This window comes from Ammodytes marinus (genome assembly GCF_949987685.1).
Source record: "Ammodytes marinus genome assembly, chromosome: 22".
In the NCBI taxonomy this organism is placed as follows: Eukaryota; Metazoa; Chordata; class Actinopteri; order Uranoscopiformes; family Ammodytidae; genus Ammodytes; species Ammodytes marinus.
In genome coordinates, this window is record NC_137226.1 from 11,066,514 (window position 1) to 11,093,537 (window position 27,024).

Consider the following 27,024-nt stretch of genomic DNA (forward strand, 5'->3'; position numbering starts at 1 on the left):
TTTTTGTCTACAGTCAGGACTGTTTTATACATTCTCACATCCACCCACCCCCCCACACACAGACACAGACGCACACACACACAAACACGTATTTGCTACCCAGACTTGCCAGCTGTACTTGTGCTTTGTTCCCTCACTCAACCACTTTCTATTTTTACTTGGTTCAGGGGGTTAAAATAGTAGCAGTAAAGGCTGTGATAATCCCCTGCTCAGCTGTTACAAGGACTGTCCAACTCCCTGTCTGGCTTTCAGCTGCAGGTGATCAGGACTGTATTCATAACTCCTCTCACAGACACACATGGGTAAACAGATGCACACAGATATGCCTACTGTTCAACAAAGTCTCTCATAGGTTCAGTTGTAATTTGAATCAATATTAATGACAGAAAGCAGGGTTTTTCCTGCATAGAGACATTTTCGGCGCCCCCCAAAGTGGTGTTATGCCTCCCCCAAAGAAAAATCACCAGCGCCAAAATGATAAAAATTGAGAATATATTACGCTATTTAAAACCTCTCCAAAGGGCTGGACGATTGATTGCAATTACATTTATATTAATGCTTCCCTCGATCAAATTAAAACAAAATGTTTGTAAACGATCATTGAAACTCCCCTTTCTCAACCCCATACCGCTCTTAACACCCCTTTTCGCCTTTACTGTTGCAGTCGCGACCCCAAAAAAGTTGTCCCGTGTTCTCATCCCCCAAAGGCCCATTCTGAGCCAGGAAAAACCCTGAGAAAGTTAAGACTTCTGAAGCCTGAACACAAAAATAAGCCAGCGGTTTCACACAAAATAAGTTTTATTTTGGAAAAATTGTTGAAGAAATATCCATTGTAACACTGTGGCTGTGAAAGTAAAAGAAGCCCAAATACCAAAGTACGTATTTGTCAACCTTTTATTGGAGTGTACAATGTATGAGTTCATTATTTGTCAAGCCTCATTGGTAAGGCTTGACATCCATACCATCTTATTAACCAAGTTACCCACAGAAACTAACATTAGTGAAAAACATGGCTAGGGGTTTTCCCAAAAAAAGTATCTTGATATTCGACAAAAGAGGTCAGTTCTTAGATCACGAGTGGCAATTTATCTCTCAAAGACAGAATTTTAAAGAGTACGCCAACATTTCTCTTTTGCAAACTGCCCAACAAAGAAAACAAACAAAGGCGTTTTAAAAAAAAGCATTTTCATCTGCAATATTAGCCTACTTCTTGTGTAAAGTTAGCATTTCCTCAGTTTGGAATGTAACTATAAATGCTAAATTCTATCCACTGAGTGCAAGGCAGCAAACTGGCTTGTCAGTGATAGTGATGCTTTACAAGTTGGCTAATATGCTACTTTAAATCCAGGTGAATGACGTTTCCATTAGTGCATCAATTAGGAAATTAAGACTAATGTACAAATTGAGGTCAACTCAACAGTGCATGTTACAACCCTTAATTAAAAAAATACTGTAGAGCTAACATGGCTACCATAGTTAGCAACACTGGTGCCCCATTGATAAGATTAGGCGATGATAACTTCTGAAAAAAGAAATTACACGTTTTCCTCTTACAAATGAGAAAGCCAAATGTATTAGCAGTAAAATGTTCTCTTGCTCAATTCGGTTTAGCTGCTACAGCCTATTTTTGTCTGGTACGACCAGTTAGCATATGCTTGCTAATGTAAGCAAACTTTTGAAAGATATAAAGCATGAGAAATGTTTTTTCACCCCAATGTTTGATAATGTTCTGGCACATTTCTTCAAGCTCCCCCCCCCCCCACCATTTTTATTGTAGCTGCAGTAGTTATTTATCAAGTTACAGTTAGCTTGAAAAACAGACGCATATCTACGCTGATTGGTTAGCAAGCACTGCATGGAGGTCATATTAGGTCATCATGTCAGATGCTGCTGCAATAACATTTAAATATATGTAGGTTTCTTTCTCAGATATATATTTTTTTCTTCTCTCGAGCCAGACTGAATGGGTTAACCAAAATGGGACTAAAGTATTTAACTTGTGACAAATCAACCTTTAAATGATAATATAGCAAGTTTGGATAAATACATTTTTTCGACATCTGGCTATTTGGTCTTTATTTGGTGATTAATTATCCACTGTCTTTGTTCTTTTTTTGAATAGAGAATTCCTACATTACACCTCATGATTTACTAGTTAGTCAAGAACATGTTGATACTTAAGAATGCCATTTATCTATCGTTTCTCCCTAAACTGTCAACACTTAATGTCTTCAAACGGGAAACACAATACTTTACTCCTGCTGTTTCTGTACAGTAACATAGCATATGGACCCATTATAAGCAGTGGTGTGTAAAACTAAACTGTCTTTATTTCTCAACCGTTACACGATGAATGACCTGATTCAAACAAACAGGCATTTAATAATACTCTGCTTTCTATTGTAAAAAAAAGAAAAGACAAAAGATAAAAAGAAAACAATTTTAACTGAATCTGTAGTGTAACTGTGACAAAGAAAATTTAACAAAAATTTGCTACGGATAGCCAGACAAAACTGGCCACCTTGCGTGTAGTGTAGTGTGATGAGTTAACGGATATAAATGCTTAATGTCCAAGTGTATTTTTGCTTTGTTTCTTAAAGCAAGTATGCACGTGTCATGATGATACAGACCTTACAAAAATGTCCTGTATTCATGCCGCGAGTCTCCTCTTTCAATCTGTGCAAAAATATAACAAGACTCAAACTCTGGTGCAAATTTACAGTCGACAGCTAATCAAGCTAAATATTCCAAAACGCGCATTTTTCCTTTTTTTTTTTTTGCTTTCTTTCTCTTAAGAAAATATGAGTGCTAAAGTAGAATCATTTGAATAAGTAAAAATAAACTACAGAGCAATAGGGTATGAAAATAGTTCAATCTTTTTTTTCCTCCTGACGAACAATGACACAACCGATGAAGGATTTGTGGCAAGTTATTTTGTAAGCCTTCCCCACCCCGTTTAATAACCGACCAAATGAAAAAAACAAAAGAAAAAAACATTCCACCCGAAGGTTCAAGAAACCGCTTGCTGTAAAATTGCACATTGTAACCTGGGGATACGTGGGAGTGACGCGGAGGGAACATGTGTGATGGGATGATAGGTTTGACAAGTGACAAGTCAGGTGAAATGCATAAAGAAGTTCAAATGAGATGTGTGACATTGCTATCAAGTGACAGAGATGGAACCAAACAGAATAGAGACGACCGAGATAAGGAAGCGACAACCTAAGATGTGAGAGTGACAAACATTTACAGATTAAATGAGGTATTGCACAGATTAATAATTAAAAAAAAGCATAAAAAGGCAACAAAAATATACAGCGAATTGATAGAGCATTTACATTTATAGTTTTTGAAATTAAAGATTTCTTAAAAAAAAAAAAACAAGAACAGTTTTAGTGTCAGAATGTCAAGGGGTTGGGGGGAGGGGAGAAAAAAAAATGAAACCAAAAATATCTCTAGTCCTCCCATTCATCATCATCCTCAAAGTCTTCGTCCTCGTCATCGTCATCATCTTCATCTGTGGAAGAAAAGAAGACATTCACATGAAGTCTACTGAAACAGCTGAACTATGTTCTTACAGGTAAGGAATAGACATACAATGGAAAAAGGGCATTTTCTAAAGTTCTTCCTTTACCAATTAATCCAATTTTCTTAAAATCTCTGTCGAAGACCAAACTTCGCTTCGCCTTTGTATCAACTTTAAAGAACTATTTTCTTGCAGGGAAGAAAAGTTTCCTCCTCTCATAGGCTAAAAATAATAAAAAAAGAGGAATCAACAAGGTTGTTAGAGACTGATGGGGAAGTGGTGAAAGTCTAATTTATATTTTGGTGACAGCGTGTCATCTCACACATTGTCTGAGTGCCAGCGACTGGTGTTAAGCAACTGCTCCCTTTTCTTCACGGTTCAAGTGCTAAGTGGAACAGCTTGAGGTCCGACCAGAGAGAGAAAGAGAAAGAAAGAGAGAGAGATCAAGCCAGAGAGTGCGTTTGTATGTTTTTTCAGAATTGGCATAGTTGCTGAAGCTGCAGCAATTTTCTCCTAAAGCAATTGTTGTGGGCCGTTGTAGCACGTGTAGCCTTTGTCTGCGACTGTGCCCCGAGGATCCCTTATATTAAGTGTGAAATAGACAACATTCTACAAAATCCTTTCATGAAGTTGCTGCCTCAAGCTCAGTCCGTTTTCACAATGAGAGGACTGTTCCATTACATTTTGGATGACCGCCAGAGGCAGTGCTTAACAGTGGATGTCATCCATGCCGTGCATGTGCAGGTCGAGTATTTAATATCAACAAAGTCACATGTGACCTGGGATGACGAACGGCAGCCACGCCTATATAAGCACACTTCCGCCTCAAGATGTCCCCACAGAATCTTTTTTGCCACGATTACAAATGACAGAGAACTCTGACGGTCATCCAGAACTGATAAACCCCAGTTACATACCTAATGTAACTCTTTTGTTTTATGATTAGGGTGCAGCTTAGGGAAAGAGTGGATTTTTAGGTTTTGGTATTTTATTTAGTTAAAATAGTTGAGAGAAAAGACACTCTTAATAAAAATGCTTTGGACAAAAGCTTCATGAATGTTACTTAAAGCATGTTCCATGGTAAGCGTTGCAGTAATACCACCACAATGTAAAAACCCCTGTGGATTTCTACCATGCATGACAGACAACAGAAAAGAAAGATACTATTTGAAGATGAGCAGATGCTGAATGTTTGCGTATTTTATTTACCTGAAGAGTGAATAGCCTTGCTCCTCTTCTGCATCACCTCCATCAGGGCTCCGACGATGCCTGCCGAGGGGGCCGGAGCGGCAGGGCTGGTATCGTTTTCATTTTTCTGTAAAGAAGACAACACGATGAGCAGCCAAAGTTAACTAGAGATTCATCCAGAGTTGACGTTTAGACAAGATGTGTTGTGTATTTAACTGAATTGAATATAGACCGGTTTCAGTTTGATTCCTCCTCGGATTTGGTCCAGGAGCGCGTCTCTGCCGACGGCAGACACTGGCCTCTCTTTCTGCGGGTCCACCTTCTTCAGCTGGGCGCCTTCTCGGATCTGGTTGAGCAGGGCCGACTTCCCCATGGGCAAGGGGCCGTCACCCTCCGAGGATGGCGGAGGGGCCGGGGGTGGAGGGCCGGGGGGAGGGGGAGGTGGAGGGGGAGGTGGAGGTGGAGCTCCAGCACTGGATGGAGTGGAGGAGGGGGGAGGAGGCGGAGGGGGAGCGGACACTGGGATGGAGGCGTGGGCCGGCGGAGGTGGAGGAGGCAGAGAGCCGCGGCTGGGCGGAGGGGGCGGTGGGGCGGACATGCCCGGCCGGGAGGGAGGGGGAGGTGGGGGAGCGGAGACGGGCGCTCTGGATGGGGGAGGGGGAGGAGGGGCGCCTCGACCCCGTGCAGGGGGAGGGGGAGGGGGGGCAGAGCCGTGGTGCGGGGGAGGCGGAGGAGGAGGGCCGCCGCCACCGCCGCCTCTGGATGGAGGAGGTGGAGGAGCTGAAGAGAGAAAAAAAAATAAAAATAAAAACAAGGACAATGTTAAGTTAATAAAGAGTGAAGTTGTGATTATCTATGAGGGGAAACCCATTCAAATTTTGTAATATGAAGGTATTCTTTAAGAAACATACTCTTTTAAAAAGGTGCACTCAGCTATTCTGGAGAATGCTTGTTGTCAAAATCACTATTTTTAATATCTATGCTTGATCCACTACCTGTACGTACTGTGTGCGAGCTGAAAAAGCCTAGATTGTTTCCAGCGCACACAGTATGTACAGGTAGCGGATAGTTGGGAGATCTTCACTGATAAAAAAAAAAAAAAAAGTGTTTTTGACATCAGGCGTTCTCCAGAATAGCTGATTCCACCTTTCACTCTGCTTATTGATTTAAACAAAAGATAAACTTGTAATGTTCAGTTTAACTGCTCGTTATTGAAGCGTATGCACGTGCATAGTTGTTACAATATGGTGTGTACCAGAGCTAAAGTTTACAATTTTGGCTGATACAGAGGTTTAACAGCAAAACATGGTGATATAAAATGCATGTCAGTCAATGCATCATGCAGTTATATAAACAAGCCACTGGGGGGCAGCCTTCTCTCATGTAACTTGTGTTAATGTTGTCATTGAAAATTGTGATAAATTATTTGCATAGTTTTTACAATATAGTGGACACGATTGGCTAGAGTTGACGGGGGTTCATTATCAAGGCTTCACAACACTCATTTCACTCAACAGAAGAAGGATGTCTGAGTTGATGAAGCAGCCGCGTATAGAAATGCTTTGTTTTTTTTAATGTCTCCAGTTGTAGTATTGAGTCAGCTTCAACATACAATTCAAATTCAAAAAACAACAAACACTCAACTAACTTCAGTAACTGCAACAACAAAAAAAAACTGCACACACTATGACTGAATTCTTAGGTCAGATTTACAGTCAGACATGCACAGCTCATTGGCTGTCACAGCAAGTCATGCACAGAAAACCTACCACTCCACCTGGGCGGACCTGGGGATAGAACCACCACACCAGTTAGACTGTCGTGAATTGACTATCAACCTTTAAAAATGCATTTCACATGGCCGGTGTGCTAAAGATATCATTTAACGTGGCATGGATACAATTTTTTTTTTAGTAATATTTGCTGAGGAGATACACATTTACTCAGCAAATGTGTGATGCTGTCCCTTTTAATTTCAAATGTGTTAGTCCAAAAATAAAGAAAATTTAAAATCCTTGCTGTTGACAATCGCCACAAAGGAACACGTGGTCGAGGAACACGCTGTGTACCTCGACCAAAAAGAGCTTGCGTTCCGCCTTACCTTGTCTCCGCAGCTCATTCTTGACCGCTTCCACGCCTCCTTTCTTCTCGATGAAGTCGTAGATGACTTTAGAGGTCTCCTTGTCTTTCAGCTGAGCCTCAGAGATGCCGCACATATCAAACAGGTTCTTCAGCTCTGGGTCCAGGTTATTTAACTAGAGGAAGAAAAAAAAACAGTATATAAACAGTCGAGGATGAATTTAAATTCAGTAGTAGTAATCCTTAAAACATAATCCTGGAAATGAATCTGCCATGATGTACCAATTGGATTATGGATTGGATGGACGATTGACAGCAATGTTATGATGCATAATGTTTTAGAACAGCTGACTGTCATATCTGCTCCTGTTCGAGCACATTCCTGAACATGCAAAATCCCCTACCCTACATGTTGAGATGTGCGATATGGTTTTAATCTGTATTTATGAGTTTTGCGGCCCAGAAACACATAATGTGATGGAGAGGTTCAGAAAGGATTGAAAGGGACATATATTAAAAGAAGCAGGATTACCCAGTTTTACAGTTGGGCTTAGAAATCTATGTAACCACTAGTCCATTCATGAGGGAGTGAGTGTCTGAGAATTTTTTTTTTTTATGGATTTGTGATGCTACATTCTGCTTAGGGAAGTCAGAAATATCCTTTTGAGATGGCTCAAAATGAGAAAACTATGCAAGTTATTATGCTGCCATCTGGTGGTGTGGGGTAACACCCAACAGGAAAATAGTTCTACTCAATAACACCAGATTTGAATGTTCGTTACAAGTCTGGTCAGGCCTTTTAGCATCATTTCCAACAAGAGTTACCCCTTCATCCGTATGTTTTAAACTGTGGTTTGTTGCCAGCAGAGATGATAAAGAGAAAGTAATAAAAACAATACAATATGATCTTCATTTAATTGTGTCATCATTTTATCCTGTTTCAAGCTTAATTTAAACCATATCCGGGTTCAGTTACTGCTCTTAACAGATCTTTTTTTAATGCCTACCACAAAAACTGGTCAGTTTATGTCCATTTCAACTAAGTGGTTTTGGTGTGGATGATGACTTCAAAAGGTCAGACCTTTATTAAGTTCTTTATCTACAGTGGTTTTTAGTGTAAGGATAGAAAATAACAGATACATATTAAAGGTACAAGCTGTTAAGAATGGCAAGATATCTTCCTTGCTCCTTTGTGAATCCACTCATGTGTGCTTTGCCCAATTTATGTCACCCATTCAATTCAATCTAAGTCCTTGAAAGCATTAAGTTGTGAACTCATCTGAATTTCATCTTTTTCTCATTTACAGAGTAAGGCCTTTGACCTGCATTATCTCATACTCATGAGACACAATCCAGTTTAATTACAGGCAACAGGCTCTTTTGGGAGCGAGTCCATGGATTATGCAGATACAGGTTGATTCGCTCTTTCCCCTTTCAAAATCTGGTTGTGTAACCCTGCTGAGGACTTGGCCACGCAGCTCGGCTTAATATTTCGGAGCCCTTATTAAATTGGAAAAGTCTGAAGGGTCTGGCTTACGAAGAGATAAACTAAAGTTTTTCAGGATATCCAGAGTTCAAAAGTTCACATACATAACGAGCACACATGTTAACGTTACATTCTCGTGGTGCACTTACGTCGAAGCCCGTGTTTGGATCCCATCCGACGTGCCCAATGTGCCTGTGAGAGGAGAGAGTGAGACAGAGAGAGCATGTGTGAGATTGCGTACAAGTACAAGAAAACCAGATGGTTCACTGATAACATACTGCAGGTCAGCAAAGAGTATGAGAGCTGCCACAAATCACATGAGAAACCATAGGATTAAAAGGTAAAGACAGCCTGGATTAATACCTCGTCCTGAGATTCACGAGTACTTATATGGACAAGAGGGATATAGGAGTACAGATCTACAATGAACTCAAAGACCTAAGTCATTGCATGAAAAAAAAAAATACTAATCATACTAAGAGTATGATAGACAATCACACTGGCTTTGTTAAAGGAGGAATTGTTCCAAGTCAGAATCACGACCACATGGTTATGGCCATATCATTATATCATGTACTGCCTATAAGGAATAGGATACAGGATTACTCAAATTGACATGTGCAAGTGTGTGTTCCAGAGTTGCCACACAGTATGCAACATGGAATGACATATCAATATCAAAAATGCTTATAATGTGCCTGTGTGGTGACTCACTGGAAGTTGCTCGGTGTGCCGATGTCGGCCTTGGTCAACCTCTTCTTCTTGCCCCCTCCCTTGGGCTTCTTCTCCCTCTTGGGGAAGGCGGAGTGCACAATGTTGTTCACCTGAGAGTTGTTGTGGTAACGCTGACCAGTGCTGATCTCTGGGTTTTTGATGTCCACTGTAGCCATGGGCAACGTCGGGCCTTGAAAAAAACATGACGAGATGATGACGTTAGGGGTTGTATAATGCAGCACGTGGACTTCATATAGACGGACAGCACTTTAAATAGAACTCAACTAGCTAGTGGGGTTTTCAACTATACTTCAAGGAGTACTTTTTAAATGTGGAATACCTTCTTTATATAATAAAAGTGTACAATTGGTTTATCTGGCGCAGTTGTGTCAATATTGACATGCTGACTTAAAACATGGGGATTTTCAGTGCCAGCAGTGCTCCTTTAAATTATGTAATCCATTATTTAATGACTATAACAGCCTGGGTTATGGCACAGTGAGGCTTGGCAATTGTATTTGGGTTTGTGGGCTGCTTACGTGGGATTATAGTGTCATCTCATTGCTGTCTCTCACGTTATTCAAAACAAAATAACTGGACATAACTGGTTAAGATTGAAAAAAACGGAAACAAAGCTTTCTACGTATTTGAGGATTGATGAGCATACATAACCATCAAACTGCAATAACTGATGTAAAAATGTCATGTAATAAATAGGATAGACTGGACAAAGGTGACCCAGACATGTCCTAAACAACAGTCACTCCACCACACACACAGCCAAACAACATGGATATCCAATCAACAATGTCTACCAGTGCCTCCAGCTGTTAGCACATACCTTTGGTCTTACTACGGGGACTTTTGGGGGTTCGGCTGGGCGAAGGAGAAGGCGAGCCTGAGCGACTGCGTTGCCTCCTCACCCTGTCCCATATACACCCACCACCACCCTCCCTCCCTCCGCAGGTGTTCATAGTGACATCAAGAAGCATTTTGCCCACCAATTTGTGAGCGCGATCTTTCGAGCAAACTGAGAGCCGAGCTTTGGGGTTGGACCCAGGGTAGAGTTCATCCTGTGGGAGAACCAGACAGTGTAGGGACGACAGGCAGCTCCCTGGGCCCAAACCACCTCCTCCACCTCCCACTGCTGCTGATGCTGCTGCTGCTGTACCTCCTCCTATGCTGCCCTCACAACTACGTTCCTCAGAGGGAGCGGACAGGAAGGTGGTGCAAAACATCATGGTAGCAGCCACCGACAGGGCATGGGCTAATTAGGATGAGTTCTAGGGACTAGGGAAGATCCTGGGAAGTTTAGGGCACCACCCACACAGACTGAGGTATTCCTACTCAAGTCAAGTAAAAAAGAGATCTAGGATAATTCCTGGAGGTTTTCCATCCCAAGTGAAAAAAGTACTGGCCTCCTGAAATGGACAACTAACCACCCCGTAACCGAGCTTCATAGGCAGGTAAAAAAAAGAAGCACAATCCACGTGCTGTCTTGTTTAAGAATTGGTTTCAGTCTTCTCAAGAGAAAAAAGTTTCTTCTTTGCTGCCAAGCCAAGACGAGATCCCAAAAGGTTTCCAAAACACGACCAAAACAAAAGCCCGGAAAGTGAGCCAACTCGTGATGGACTCGGTGCAACAGTCTGCACTTTACTGAATCGGTATCCTCGTCAGGCATCTGGTGGAGTTTACGCTCATACTGTCTGAGCTGTGGAGGCAGACATCCAGCAATGCCATCAGTAGGGAAAAGCGCCAGTCAACACTTAAACCAGACAAAAAGCAGCAGTTTGTTCCCTCTTATATTCCTTCCGTTACAGCAACAATTTTATTCAAAAATTGTTCACCAAATTCCATGCGTCAGAGCTCTGCATATTTCGGTATCTATTTTTACAATCATTTTTCTATTCCCTTGACTTTTTCCGTCTCAGCGGGGCGCACCGTTTGATTAAAATGCTCGGATTGGCTCTCCGTAAATCGCTCCACCCACATAACCCTACCATGCAAAAACACACACACACACACACACACACACACACAAATGGAACTAATCCCAGCCAAATCATTCTGGATTACGCAACCATTAAAATCCATCCACAAAATAATCCCACGGTAATCTCTGGGGTTAGAAAAAACATGATGAAGTTGCATGGTCAGAGAAAGAAAGAAAGAAAGAAAGAAAGAAAGAAAGAAAGAAAGAAAGAAAGACAGTTTAAATGGATGGGGACAAATGATGAGAAGGGGGAAATGCTGGAAAGGGCAGAGGGAGGAAAACAGAACGAAAGCAAAAGCCAGACTGGAGATGACAGACAGTAACAGTGTGACGATGAGGTAATGGGGAGGTGAGAATGAGACAGATGAATACGGAAAGAGAATAAATTCCTGTGACAGGGTTGACTCCTTTGGAAATGTACCAAATCTCTCTCTCACACACACACACACACACACACACACACACACACACACACACACACACACACACACACACACACACACACACACACACACACACACACACACACACACACACACACACACACACACACACACACACACACACACACACACACACACACACACACACACACATATTCAAAAAGTGAAACCATGCACGACAAATCCAAAGGTAGATCTTTAACACGCTAAATGAGAGAAAAACCAAAGCAAAGCCAAAATGGTTTGTAGTATGTAATGTATGACCATATATGGCTTCTGACCATATGGGACCCATAGCAAAAGCATCCACAGGCCTGATGCAGGGAAAAAACTCTTAATAGGGGGATTAGCTAACTGCATAAATGTGCCACTTCTCGAGTGAAAAATACTTCTGCATGGGCTGCATGCACTCACACAAAGATATATTAATGAGACAGCTGGGTCAAATCATGCTATTTATCACTCCAAAACTTGTTTTTTTTTTCCTATAAGTGCTTCTCTGCATAAATGGATTTGTAAGCGATAGGAATATGAAGCCTGTTTGTTTCTACAACTGGATTGTTTTTGTTGGGTTGCTATTAACTTAATATTTCAGAAAGACACTGCAGTAAAAATGAAAGTAATATGGAGGATGGACGGCAAAGAACAGATGGTACTTTCTTTGTAAACGTTTATTTATTTGTGAATTGGATTATTAATATTATTTTTTTACTATTTTAAAGTTGTTCCTGTTTTACCACCATCTTTTCTAGCGTTGAGCAAGTCCATTAATTTTGTGCAGTGCATTGTCAGACAATAGTCAAAATGAAGTGTTCTAGAATGCATGCTGACAGTTTTGAGTACCGTACACTTTTATAACCAGCTTAGCGGTTGCATGTTCACTGGAAATTGGACACAGCTAATGTCTTACTAGACAATGTGAATACGTAGTTTTGCGACAGCTGTTGATTAAGATGATAATTTTTAATAATAATAATAAACAATCTGATTGACACAAAGGTTGCCAACACCATCAGAAACACGTCTGACTCAGGTTTTTTTTACACCTCTCGTGTTCATTTTTGAAATGATGGAACAGGAAACAGTGGGAGGACATACCATTTGGAGGGTCGCGTCTCTTCTCTGTGAACACAGACAAATGAAATACATTACCATGCTGTGCTACTTAGTGGGTTGTGTTAGTGAGAAGCGATTATGTGTGAGTGCGTCAGAGCGCAGATGCACAAAGGGAAGAGAGCTTGCTGGTTTTTCAAGGGGCAGGGCCCGGTAGGATTGTGCATGTGCTGCACAGAACAGAAAGTTATTCGGAAAAGTTGCCAAGCAGAGTGTTCGGTTAGCGTGTTGAGGAGACATAAATCACACACGCACACACACACACGACAGCTTAAATGAATCCAAACATACTGTACATTCAGTGCTGTTTAAACACTAAACCCTGAGGACAACACATGTGTCTCTTTCGGTCTCGTATATTATTATAAACACTTATGCATTAATGATGTTGACACACACATACACACACACACACTTCAAAATACTGATGGTTTCCATTTTTCAAAGGCTGAAGGTCAAAGAGAAGTAGCGTTTTAGATAAGATCAGAGCACCCAATGCAGAGGGGCTGGAGATGAAAGAAGGATCCAGTTGAAGGGTCAGAACCCGCAGAGGAGGAAGAGAAAGAAAGACGGACGGTCTTAATCAAGCGAGTGATGATAAGAGTTATGGATCGAGTGACGATTATAGGTTTAGGAATGTACCTGGACGTCTTTTCTGACGTACAATGAGTTTTTTTTTATTGAATCCTTAGTCTGTTCAGATGAATACAAACATTCATAACCCATTTCAATAGATTAAAAGTTATAATGTAAAAACTAAAATTCAGAAAATTGCCTGCCAGTTCCCGCTCTAACCACTACACCACAAGCTCTTTTGCTAGTTTTAACCTGAAACTGTAGTGCCCCCCCTTGGCCGGTCAGCATACAGTATCTGTCCAAACCCCAAACAACAGTCTTAAATGTTTTTTTTGCAGCACCAAAACCATGCTAATTTTGTAAGGATCACTTTGAATAATGTACAAGTGGATTGATTTGAAAATTGTGATAATGTGTTATGAAAGGAACGAAGAATGGGTGGATATTATAGTAGAAGAAGACCGGAGATGTAGTAAACAGACCTAGGCAAAAGAAAAAGGATCAGTATAATGCCTCTGAATGAATTTTGTTCACTGATTGAAATGTATAATTTTTTTTTTGCCCAGTTCTGTGGGGTTTAGCACTGTAAAAAAATGACACGTTTAGACATTAATTTGATATTGTGCTAGCACTCCCGACAAGCCAAGTCACATCACCAAGTTTGTTTAACGTGTCATTTTTTTTCCAGTGGGTTAGGTCAGTAGATAAGGTTTGACGGTTAAGTTGGCGGCAGCAGAAGTAAGTAGGTACCGGTTTTCCTCTGTCTTCTGCCCATTAGCTCTTGCAGATGGCTACGGAAACGCTTGGTCTCTTCCTCACTGGCAAAGTTCAGACCCACTTGGCATGTCTGTTAAGAAAACACACACAAACAGTCATTGGTACAAATAAAAATTAAAATAAATAGACTGTCAAGGGCAAATTGAATTTCCAAACCTATTTCCATAATGTGTAGACAGTGAACAGTCCCAGCCTTATCACAAGAACCAGCGCTCCCACATACGTACCTCATGGTCTGCTGCAGTCTGACTGTACCCACTAGCTAAGATGTTTGCTCCACATATAATAAGGTGTCCTGTGACAACAAGTGCGTTGGACACAAAGTGACTTGAAGCTAGGATTTAAAACAAACAACATTTTGTATTTCTTGCAATGGGATTACAGAACTAGAATTTTGCTCACATCAGTTTTTCCAATAGAATTTCTGCACTGAATTTCTCTTTGTGACTGGGCCCATAATGAAGGAGTCAGTGTCGTGTGTAATGTTTACAATCAGGCGAATGGGAGCACTTTGAATAAATAGCGCTATAGCTTTTGAAACTAGTTGAAATGTTACTGTACAAGAGACAAAGTTAATTGAAAAAAACAAACTAGGATAGACTTAGAATAATTAAAAATGTGCACTAACTTTTGGTTTTTCACAGAAGTGAACAGTGGTGTATGGTATATACTCATGATGACTGAATAAACAAACTTTCCTCAGAGGAAAATTGGATCCCTCAAAAATAATTTAGTTCTGATCTTTGATGATATAAATATTCAATACAAAGAAATACATGTAGAGAAATATGAATGGTTAACTAACTGTGCCAATGTAAACAAATACCCCTCCTCTAAAAAATGCATATTGCACCTTTAAGAGGTTTAGAAAAAATAAAAGGGACAACTGTGAAAAGGTGTAGAGAGGGGAAACTCACATCTCCAGTAAATGTGAGGAAGTAAGGTTTGCTGAGGTAGGCGGCAAAGTTGTTGTACAGCTCCTGCTCAAACGTGATCTTACCCTCCTGTGGAAAAAATAAAAAGACAAGGTTGAATGACTGAATTAGTTCTTAGTTAATTGACCAACATCCCACATATTCTAACTGTGCGGCAATAGAAATATAAGGCCATGAATATAAAGCAGAGGTGCCCCACCACTGGTTAATATTGATTGTGGCGAGGGCTATCATGTGCCAGCTACTACTACAGCAATGAACCACAATGAACCACAATGATCACCAGTGTGCAGAACTGCTCTGTGCTTTGTGTGTTTGCTCACCTTGATGTCAAAGACCCTGATGAAGTAGGAGCGCAGGGGGTTGTCCTTGACCAGACAGGCCACCCCGCAGCATCTCTTGTTCCAGATGGAGTTCCTATCTGATGTGAACACCTGGACCACGGCTGAGGACAATGACTGGAGGCAGAGAGAGATAGAGAGGGGGAGAAGGGGGGAGAGAGAGAGAGAGAGAAAGAGGTGCTTTAAGCAGTGTGTTTTTGTACATGTATCTCACAAGGGTTTCAAGCCAGCATACCACAAGACGGTGATACCATAAAAATGAATACTTTCAAAACAAAATACAGTCCTATAAAACAAATTAGACTGACTACAACTTAGTGCGGGTTGGTTGGTAGCAATGCAGGCTAAGCTTCAAGGTTTAACTGAGCCAATGTTTGCAAAATTCAAGATCTGAGAGCATCAGACTGCGTACAGTAAAATACAGAATATCACTTACTCTACAAGAGGCTTAAAAAAAACAAAGCAGCCTCAAATGTGGGAAATTTTTGGTTGTTTCCAAATGGTCCATTCAGTGGTAAATCTTCCATCTATTAAGTGCCCTATTATAGCCTGGACAGTGGGCAGAAAATCGCTTTGGTATTTTTGGTAAGAAACTGGACTCATCGAGGACCTACCTACATTCCTTTCATGACAAATGATAGCTGTAGCAACATGCTGTGTGTTTCTAAGCTGCAGACAATGTCAGATATGTAAGCATGAGGGAATATCAATAGAGGTAACGTTATGGGGGCATTGTTAGAACAGAATGTTCACACAGAGCAATAAGAAAAGGTTTGAGTACAATAATGACGACATAACCGATGACTGACAGGGTGACAGACAGTGAATCAATGGGGGGGGCCAAGGAGCTTTGGCCTGCAGCTGTCAGAAAAAGGGTTCATCAAATCCAAAAGCCTGACAAGTAGCACAGAAAGACAACTATGAAGACACATCTACTATGCTGAATGAAAGCAGAGCCATTAAGCAAGAATATTGAGGTGATATAGGTCGTGAAGTGAACATGAACCTAAACTAATTGTGTATGTACTGTATTGCTGTACACACACTGACACGCTGAACGACTACTACTAAAGCATACCAATTTATTCATCAAAGCTAAAAAAAATTTAAGAAATTCTAATTGAAATCATATCCAGTCAATTAATTACATTTCCACAATAGCCGTATGTTTGCCAATTTATGTGCGTTTGGGAATTTTTCAGTTTACCTTTATATCACCTCTCTTATTTTAAGATCTTTGAAGTTCGAGGCTTTGCTTTAATAGTTACACTCTGTGAGATACATTTCTGTAGAGTTATTTGGTAAAGCAGTGGAGTTCAAAGCAAAGAGACCAAACCTGCGTAATGATATTATGGATACACACACACACACACACACACACACCGAGGAGCACACCTGCAGCGCGCACACTCACAAAACACACAGACACAGCCAAGATCATAAGGCCAGATCAGCCTCCCACAGGGTTTTACAGGTAGCTGCAGGGATGGCTTCACAACGAGGGGTCGAGGCTCACCGCCGTTAGCTCACAGATGAAAGCAGGAGTATCAACAGGGGGAAATGCCTGGTGATCTTTACTGGCAATGGCAACTACCTGTGTCTTGAATGAATAACACTGTACACAACTATCTCAGGGCTTGTATTTTGTCCAATCAGCAAACGTTAGTAAAATTACACTCCACCCCGATAGTTCCTGCACCATTTGAAAATATTTCCTAGAGACAGGGTACTTTTCGAGTTAAGGCACTAACGCTGAAACAAAGTTCACGTGTAGAGTACCACTTTTATCTACTGTTGAAAAGAGACTATTTTACAATTATACATAATATGTATGTATGTGTATGTTTTTTTTTAACATTCTTTTTACTGGCTTTTCGTCCACTATTACCAATCCACTTAAATGTGTTTTGTGACCGCTTCTCTAAATATTATTTTTATTTGGCTACAATCGTGCCAGAATAATGCAGGCACTCACAAAGTGACATATTGGAATTGTTATTGGAAATGTATTACTAGTGACACAAGCACGCTTTGGACATCAACAGATTATTTAGACATGGCTTTGTTTTGGTTTGCCTTGGTTGTAACTGCAGAGCTTCTCTACAGCAGCACAGATTCACAATGTATACCGGCCTGACAGAGAGGGCCTTTAATGAAAAGTTATGTCGATCCTCTGCCTTTCATCAGCACCACAGCTCTTCATATATAGGATGTCAAGGGTTATACTAAATGGCCTCGGGGCTTTAAGGGAACGGCTGAAAAGCCTGGTCGTATAGCGGCTAATGTAGCCACGTCACATGACATGACTAATGTTAAACTGCACACGATGCAGCCAACATGAGATAACAGAACAAAGCGTGCACATGCAGAGGGAACCATTACATCACAGTTGTGGATTGTGAATCAGAGTATAACCTCACAGTAGAAGTTATCTAGTGAATTGTTTGGTTTATCTGTTGCCTAAAAACACACAATTTCTATAATCAAATAGATGTAATTTGTTCTTCACAAGCATGCAACTTATCCCTCTACCTCTGTGTGCTACATTGTCAAAGAGGCAAGTTGTCTTCCAGCACTGCATGTACAAGATGTATATCTTCACACAGTTTTTATACAAGCATTGGGTTTCTTGGCGGCATAGCAGCTCTCAATTATTTGGATTTGGAACAGAAACAGGTCAAAACATAAATGTGAATTTCCATTCCCCTGTGACGGTGTCCAGGCGGTGCGGCCCCCAGGGTTTCATCTGCCTGTGGAGCACTGATCGCTCCTGACAGGGCCAAAGGCTGCAGGAAGTGGAACTGTCTGTCTATGATGTCATCAACACCCGACACCCAACACTCGCCCACAATTCCTACGTCTTTCTACAACAGTGATAAAGCTTACAGATCACCAGTCTCTTTTTCCACACAGAACAAGGAGACTAGAAAGTATTGCAACAAACACTTAAATATATATATAATACTGTTCTCTCTGAAAGCTACAGCACCAATGTACCCTAACATTTATTTAAAACCACATATTTGGTGAAAAAACACACTTCTTTAGATCCTGGAAGTGAATGATTAACTCTTTGGGAGAGTTGGGACCAAAGTCATGGAGCTGTAAAGAGACGGGAGATATAGGCAGCACAAACTAAACATTTGTGAAATGAGGACGGTTGCCATTTCTGTCTCTGCGCAGTTCGACTTAAGACAGAGCATTATCCTCACTTGCATCTTCATGTAAACAGACTAGTATTCACTTGTTTGTACCTTGACATGTTTCGACTACTTCCTGCAGTCTTCAGAAGCGTCAACTGTTGCTGTGACGCGTGCTGTTAAGAGTTTCCACTAGCACCATTAGCCTACACCTCTTTACACAATCTTAAAAAGGTGTAGACAGCGATTCAGGAGAATGCTTGTTGTCAAAATCAGTGAACATCTCCTCACAATCATCTACCTGTCCATAATGTGTGTGCATTGAAATACAAATACACATGTTAATAAACAGGCTTCGTAAACATCATGCATGTAAACAAAGTGTAGCTAGCAACATACCTGTGTACTAGGCTGTGTAATTTTTTTTAGTGCGCACACAGTAAGGACAGACAGTGGAGGAGTGAGGAGATATTCACTGATTTCAAGTGATTAAGACAACAAGCACTCTCCAGAACCACTGACTCCACCTTTTAAGAAGAGGAAGCAAATGAATGGTGGTGAAAAGGTTCGAAGGAGTGGGAAAAAAACAGAAGTAAGGAGGAGTGACGGAAGCAGAGGAGAAAAGGAGAGCAAACATGTATAAAAGGGGGGAGGTGATGATAGTAGGAAAAAAGGATTGAGGATGCCAAACAGGCATGAGGAAGTGTTAGGAGGACCATGAGAAACATGAATGAAAGAAAAGAGTGCGTTTGTGTCTCTAGGGGAAGGCTGGATAACATAAAAGGAGGTAAGGTAAGACGACTTAATAGGAGAAACAATTTAAAAGGGTTAAAATGGAGGAAAGGAGGAGTCATGTTCCACTTCTCCAGCACAAATCACCAGAGGAGGCCGACCACGGGACTTCCTGTAGGACAGGACTGCTGATCAGGCAGTCTGCCCATGCACACACACACACCAACCCACACACACACACACACACCAACCCACACACACACACACACACACTTGGACCCATTCCACCTTCTGCCCAGTCAGACAGTGACGCTGATTGTGAAAACAGCAGAAGGAATACCAATGAGTAGAACCAATGAGTGGGACCACTGTGCATGTACCTGTCTCTCTTCTTTATGCATGTGTGTGTGTGTGTGGCTGGATTATTCAAACAAGCAGAATGCAGGTTGAAACGATCGCATATGATCTAAGTAGCTACACATTTATAGGAAGAAGTCTTGCTTCCTTGAACCCACACGGCACACACTGGATTCATAACATTTTCCTTGTAAATGTTAACTGTTGCTTATTGTGCACATATTTTAGTTGTAGAGTAATGCTACCTGCTGCAACACTGGCTAGACCAAACATGTAAAAAAAAAAACTGTCTCTAAAAAATAGCAAGAAATTCATTCAGCTTCTTACCAAGGATTGCCTCTCAATAAGGTCTTTGCCCAAGCTCAACAGGCAAAATATGTCTTGTGTGCAATTCTATGTCTAGTTATTAAAGCAACAATACTGAAGGCAGCTCTCGAATAAATGCTGTGCAAAAAAAAAAGATGGTCTTAGAATCACTGTTGGACACCAAATCTTCTCCCCCTAATCCCAAGCCCAAAAGACTATTACAGACAAACGAGGAGAGCCCTGCTGCTTTCAAGGAATTAACTCGTATACAAGCCTTAACAGCATGAATTAATCAAGTCTAACTCGGTTGCGTTGGACCCAACTAAGAGCTGTGCAGACAGGACAAAGAAACATAGTAAAGTTGACTGTGACTTTGACAATTTCGGCACAAAAAACCCATTATTAGCGCACTTTCAGTCAGCCACTATATCACTATTGGGCATTAATTAGATTAGGTTTTTACCCATCTAATTTCCGCCAGTATCTAAAACACACAGTCTTTCTCTGCCAATCGCTCAGTGCAAAGACCTGAAGGTATTAGGATCTCTGTCACATTGCAGAGTGACGCAATGGTCAGAATGCCAGCGCAGTGTCGTCACTGGATTCAAAACAGGTTACATTAGTGTGTAGGAAGATACGCCTCAGGAACCTGTGTGGTCACGTACAGGAGTACAAGCCTGACGCACTGTATCATGGGACGGGAAGTGTATGTAGCCATTCCAAAGCAAACACACACACAGACAATACCTGGTTCTCTGCAAAAAGGAAGAGCATTTATTTGTCAGTCAAGCCCACACCACCTTTACAATACAAACAACTATGGGGAAGTAACCTGGGGAAGAACAATCTACACTTCTCAAGAGCAGCAATGCAGATCTGCACACCATTGTTTCACCTGCATGTTCTACACTGCTATCAGGCAGAGACTCATCCATACTCCCAAACGAAAGAACGAAAATATAAAAATAAATGTTTATTATGTGACACCTTGGTTTTAAGTTAAGTTATCTTTATTAGTCAATTTACACAAGGCACAATGAAATTCGTCTTTTCACATATCCCCTCAAGTTGATACTCCGGAGGGGATCAGCGCGCAGGTTCAGCCAGCACCCCTGGAGCAGTTTGGGGTGAAGTGCTTTGCTTATGGACACAATGGTAGAGATTAGTGGGCATCATACATGTTATACCAACCACCACTAGTTTTACTACTAACACCTTTCTATCTGGTGCTGGGGATCAAACCAGTGACCTCATGGTTACTGGTTGGCCCCTCTTCCTCTAGGCCATCCTACCACCCCTTAAAGCATGTCTTATCTGTAAAGGCTTCCAGTAACAGGTGATGGTGCGACATTCTTTGCGGCTGATATCACTGGATGACATTTGCAAGACACAATGGCACAACCTACTAAGCAACAAGGGGTTGGGCGGTAATATGGTAATACTGTATCCTGCGGTATTTAAAAATGTCAACAGTATTCTTTTAATTACCGTCATAAAAAAATCTGCTGTGTAATGTAATGGCCGCATGTTTATAATGAATGCCTTAAGAGTGTGTGTCTGTGTCCAGCAGTAGCAGCACCAAGGCCTGTGTTTGGAGATGCTGTGATGGCAGAACTCCTGTAAATGACTGAGGCTGAATTTGACAAATAACAAACCTGTCAAAGAAGGACTAGCAATCAGAGGCACTCATATTGCAAGTCACGTGACTCAGAAGGGATAATTAGAAAGAAATAAAACCTTATGGAAATAGGTCATTTTAGCAACAACAACCCTCTTTGCTGGGAGCAATATGACGCAGCTTTACAGTTAAAGACTTGCAAGCGCATTACTACCTTATGGATCTCAGTATTCATTACGTGTGACAAAGGGTCATCATTTGTCTGTCTGCTGGATGCAGGATGCTCCTAAAGAGATGCGGACGTGCATATTTCCCACATGCACATACGTGTGTGTCCTTTATTGATACTACCCGTGCAGGTCTGCGCCAGTCTTGTGGTCCACGCATGAGCATTTTGCCGATCCCGCGACGTGTACCGTTAAAGTCTGTTCGGTTTTGAGAAGAGATCTACAGTGTCAGCACAATGGAAGCTTATACCACACTCAAGCGACACACAAGGGTGAAACCCATCACCCAAATGTTGGAGCACAAAGTGCAATAAGTGACTCTGGAGAAAATTGATCCCTGTCTGCATTAGCCTACAATACTGCTTTGTGGTGCAGTTCTCTTCTTGATATTGTTCTCAGCATACACCACAAACTGGAAAGTAGTGCAGATACTAGGGCATGCGCATTGCGCAGTCGGCTAACTTTCCACACTGACAGGGCAGCAAGCACACGCAAGGGCACAGGGTTCGCAGTTGTGGGCGAATGACGATTTCTAATGAATTGGCAGTAACAATGCATAGGCAACCATGTGTGCAAACCATAGTATGCATCTGCATTACTATATAAAACCAACACACTATCTACATTTGCAAGGCTCTACAAGTGCAACGCCAACTTTTTAATTGATAAAGTCTTTTAGCATTAGTATTATTTGCTTGAATTGTTTAAAAAGGTTGTCTAATATTCAGATGCAGTGCAGCATGCCATCTTTAGGTATGGTTGACTAATGAGGGTGGGGGGGTCTTGCAAGATCATAAAGAAGTGGGTGAAAGCAAACTACGCTATAGATAAAATATGATAATTAGCTTTGATGTGTAGGCTAAATGTAGCTTATTGATGCTGTTGCAAATGCCTCAGGTGAAATGGTGCTACATGATTCTGATGGGTATGGTGGGGCTTGCTACGGACACACAGTGCACATGGAAGAGAAGACACAAATATGAGTCAGCTGAATGCTAAACGTGTTACCTAATGTCAGACATCATCTCTCACACTACTGAGAATACTGAGTCGTGACATCGTTCACACTTCTGATTTTTGACTGCAGTTTCACAGTGGTAGCCTATTCCAGGCTATATCCCACTGCTTTCCTCGTTAGGTTTTGTGACTGGCATGCAGTCTCGCATGGGTGGGAGGGAAGGAAGGGAGGGGGACTTTTAGCTCGTCAGCGCTGTCCTTAACCATGTGTTCTCCGCACATTCTTCTCTATGGACACACACTTCCCGAAAACAACCAAAGGTTCAGATAATGTTATGTAATGCCAGTGCAAAAATAAGCAACTGATTACTTTAACAGCACACACACATACACACAAACTTGACTGCTGTTAACTCCACTGTAGCTCATGTTTAGGGTCAGGTGACAACGGAATTTCAGGATGGGTTGGGTGATCTCAGGTGTGTCTTGTCAAAGCTTTATTAAGTTAAAGGCGTACCAAGCGGAGGCCCGAGGCTGAGAGGAAACTTGCTGTTAACCCAAATGTCACCGTCCCAAACAGGACGTTTAAAAAAATCGCTCCCTGCTGCCCTCCCCAGCCCCCGTCGCCTCTGCTGTCAAAACAAACCAGTGTGTCTTCAGATATAGGCTAACTCTCAAATGTTTCCTGGGGGTTCATTAATCAAAAACACCGAAATCACAACATGAAAAAAAACCCACAGGCCACAAACACACCGTGACACTTCAGAGCTAGCCTTATCTCCCGGCTCGGGACAGGAAACAAACACGGTGCAAGTTAGCTTTCCTAGCTTTTCTTATTAGCCTGCTATCATACAACAATTTGATGTGGGGAAAAGAAAAAAAAAAACTTACAATGCATTTCCGGCCAAGGTGCTGGAAAAGGATGTCATTTTCCTGCGGTGTCAGTAGTATCGACCCGACATTTGCTTGCCGCCGTTGCGACGGGTGTCCACTCATTATTGGTGATCAAGTATATAAAGTATGCACCGACTGTGACTCGTTATGTGAGCTCCAGAAAGATACATAAACAATCCCTCGGTCATCCGTGGCCTTCCACCGACCCCCTCTGCCCGGTTTGGTTTATCCCGGGGGGGTCCACGAGACTGCTTAGCCAAACAATGTATGCCGTATGGGAATGCAATGTCCCGCTCCCTCCTCAAAATAAGGTCAAAACTGCAGCGGCAGGGCGAAGGAGGAAAACGGTAAAAACTTTCCTGGGAAGTCCGGCCACCACAGAGCCAGTAGCCAGATCCATCCAACATGGCAGTGTTAGGGCGAGTCCACTTTCCGGGAATGGGGTCCGCACGTTTCCCAGCTGTGTCCCACATAGTCCCCCTGAGAAGATTTAGACACGGTAAAAAGGTAGGACTTTTTGTATATTTATTTGTAATTTGCAGGAATATTCTGTTGAGAGACCGGTGAAGAAATTCCTCTTAATAAAATAACCCTTTTCAGCACAACCACCGTGGAGATGGTTCGGTCCTGTCCGCCCGTGGCTTTCATGACAGGAATGTGAGCGAATGGGAGGAGATAAGAAATATAAGGTGCAAGTTGCCAAGATAATGGCATACAATACTTCCTGGGAGAGAGGGATTATTAAGCCTAACTGAGAAGTAATGCAAAAGATAAGTAACAACTTTAAGAAAGCAATAAAAGAACCATGGAAAATATAATTTCTCCTCTAACGATGATAATGTAGCCTACCTTTTCAGCTCATGAGCTGATAACATGGCCCTGTGATTTCCTGGATGATAACACATTCCCTGGGACATAACATGATTTGGCCCCTTGAACTGATTTGCTTCTGGGATGATGTGCAGGCCTCTCTCTTTCATTGCAATTACCTATAAATAGCCTATAAATAAAGTGAAGTTGAATTAAGACTGCCCCAGTTATTACTCAAGGCCTCAGGCATACAACTGCAAAGTGTGACATAGGCCTGTACACAGTGTACATTAGTAGGTTTCACAAAATGAAACACCATATTTTTCTTGATGTATGGTGCATAGTTGAAATATTTCAAACCATTGCTTTTTCAGATGAATAATTCATCGTAATAAATATTGCTCAACAATTTAAAATAGTTAGCAGACATATTTAGAGGGTATATACATTTACCTTTACCTTGAACAAGGGGAGGATACATTCTCAAACACTCATTTTAATGATGTCCCTACGGCTGTTTGTATTACCATGCAACGTGCTGAGTCAAGCAGATAGGGGTGTGCTGTGTGCTGGATGTCAGAGTCTGAGAAGCAATAACATGAAAAGACTCTCCCTTCCGATATAAGGCACTCTGGATGTTGTTAGACAAAACGCTTTTAGCTTTTCACCGTTGTTCTACTTGCAGAGATTCCTGTACATTGTTTATGTCTGTGTCTGTTTTGTTTGCATGTAAATGTTAACACATGTGCCTACAACTTTGTATAATGCATGAGTGTATGTATGCATGCATGAGAGTGTTTCAGAAACTCAGGCCAATTGACCTCTCTATGGGGTCGCTGTGAGCGTAGAGAAAGCGTCTACAGAGATGACAGTCTTCAATTAGGATGAATATGGATGTTTGGCCATGGTTAATTACAGTAAATTGCCATATAGTGCGCTTCAAACTGAATTGTATGTATATTTTTTGAATCCCTGTATATTTGCATTGTTATTGACCACCACATGGAACTTTAAGATGCCTTGGTAACTAAAACAACTACAAGTCACACTTATTTCCTTATGAACCATGCTTTACATGCGTTCATTTTGATGGGTTAATTACTTTGCCTTGCCATGGAGTATTCTCATATTAGACTCCTTGGCAATACATTTAAAACTGAGAAAATTATCTTTAATCCAAAGCATCCTTTGAAAAACAAAACTATTGGTGACATGTTTTCACAGTAAAGGGCGGGCTGCTGCACTCACTATTTAGGGAGGAACTTTGTGTATACATAGATTAAAATAGTCATTGATGACTGTCCCACTGTTTTTTGTTCTGTCTAATCACTATGCTTTAACATCTTAAAAAAAACGAAAAACGTTTAAAGTTTGAACATTAACCCAACCTATATTCGAACACTCTTTTAGATTTGCTTCGATGTACTTGCACCTGCTTCTGCCTGATTCCCTGCTCCATAGTGGAGTCTAGTCGAACTCGAAAAACCCGACCGACAGGCAGAGAAACACCCGGGGGATCTGACTGGAGTACTCCACCTAGCCTCGGTTCAATGAACTATGGAGGCACTCGAAATGACTCATCCTGGATAAGAAGTTATAACATCACTAATGTTATTCATGCAGAAACCCGAAATGAAAAAGATTTGTCATTTTGGGGCAGTGATTGAGTGAAAGAGAAGGGTGGGGCAGATGAAGAGGGGAAGTAACAGTGAGGGGAAAGTGAACTACATACTGTACATACAATTTGAAAGAAAGGAAACAGAAAGAGAAGCGGTAACACCTAGGAGTGTTTTCGAGATGATGTCATTGGCATGTGTATTTTGGCTTATGAAAACGGTCGCTTAAGTTCTTCTTGACTTGTCTTGCGGATGCTTTCAGTCCAGTGTGTAAACCCCCCTCCCCCCCATAACGTGAGTAAGCAGCAATCACATGAGTAGAGAGGTGAAGTGTACATTCACTGACATATTGAGATGGATACAGATGCTCTATTCACGGAAACCCAATGAGAGTGACAGTTAATAACAGCTTGGTATGCACTCACTCACACAATAGCAAGAGCACTGGGCCATGAACAGAAAGCTTGTGTGAGATACCTGAGTGGCATTTCTCAGCAAAGTGGACAAGAATGTGCGAGGTGTTAGCACGGGCAGGGAAGAGTTTTTTAGTACTTGTGAATGTAGGCTAAAGTCAGCCAGCGCGTTTGTGTGGGTAGTGCTTCTCTTGTTTTTAACAGAATGAGTATTTAAGGATGGGAAAACTCTGCATTATCAGAAGCTGGTTTTAATTTGTACCAGTTAAGACACTCCTTCTGGGCTACACCTTGTGAAACATTCATTTGACCCACTTTTTTACAACAAAAGACAATTGGGATTATGGGAGAAGCAGGGAAGAGCGCAACATGAATATTATATTTTGAAACCCCTAGGAAGACATCCCCTACCGTCTGCTGTATGAATATTTCATGAGGTCGGCCTTTCCACGTCTCTTCTAGCATCCTGTTCTACAATGTTCTAATCTCCCGTCATGATATTTGCAAATAATACCTGGAGCCAGAACCATAAGGGGTCACACGATACATCTGAGGGATTATAAAATAGATCAACAAGGCAGAAACTTTTATTTTCCCTGCTAAATCTGATTATTACTTCCAAATATATTTCATGTTTGATTTATTTTCTAATATAATACACTGGATGCTGTTACCTCTTTGGACCTCTTCATACTTTTTGTATGGGACAACCATTGAATGGAAACCACATCTTTGTTTAACTGGCTGCTAATGCAACCTTTACAAAGGGGTACCAGATAAACA

At 41.4% G+C, this 27,024-nt stretch overlaps 1 protein-coding gene across 2 annotated transcripts; it reads right to left on the bottom strand.

Moving 5' to 3' along the window:
• Nucleotides 1–876: 876 nt before the first annotated feature.
• On the bottom strand, nt 877–23,790 carry LOC307268560 (actin nucleation-promoting factor WASL-like). Of its 2 annotated transcripts, XM_080051239.1 has the most exons (11): nt 23,400–23,789; nt 15,154–15,288; nt 14,813–14,899; nt 13,869–13,965; nt 12,528–12,551; nt 8,994–9,183; nt 8,429–8,471; nt 6,816–6,969; nt 4,947–5,494; nt 4,736–4,841; nt 877–3,517 (listed from the first exon to the last, which is right to left on the bottom strand). In XM_080051239.1, the coding sequence occupies exons 1-11, from the start codon at nt 23,502–23,504 to the stop codon at nt 3,456–3,458; spliced, it is 1,551 nt and encodes a 516-aa protein (XP_079907365.1). In that variant the 5' UTR covers nt 23,505–23,789; the 3' UTR covers nt 877–3,455. The 2 variants fall into 2 exon arrangements, with proteins under 2 accessions (XP_079907365.1, XP_079907366.1); XM_080051240.1 differs by lacking the exon at nt 12,528–12,551 and having other exon boundaries at nt 23,400–23,790.
• Between the last annotated feature and the right edge of the window lie 3,234 nt (nt 23,791–27,024).

Bases quoted from the DNA above. Each gene is read 5' to 3' on its own strand.
- LOC307268560 (XM_080051239.1), bottom strand. From the start codon at position 23,504: ATGAGTGGACACCCGTCGCAACGGCGGCAAGCAAATGTCGGGTCGATA. The intron at 14,900-15,153 runs GTGAGCAAACAC...TTTTTTCCACAG, and splicing joins TCAGGGTCTTTGACATCAAG to GAGGGTAAGATCACGTTTGA. The intron at 5,495-6,815 runs GTAAGGCGGAAC...TTCTCTCTTCAG, and splicing joins GAATGAGCTGCGGAGACAAG to CTCCTCCACCTCCTCCATCC.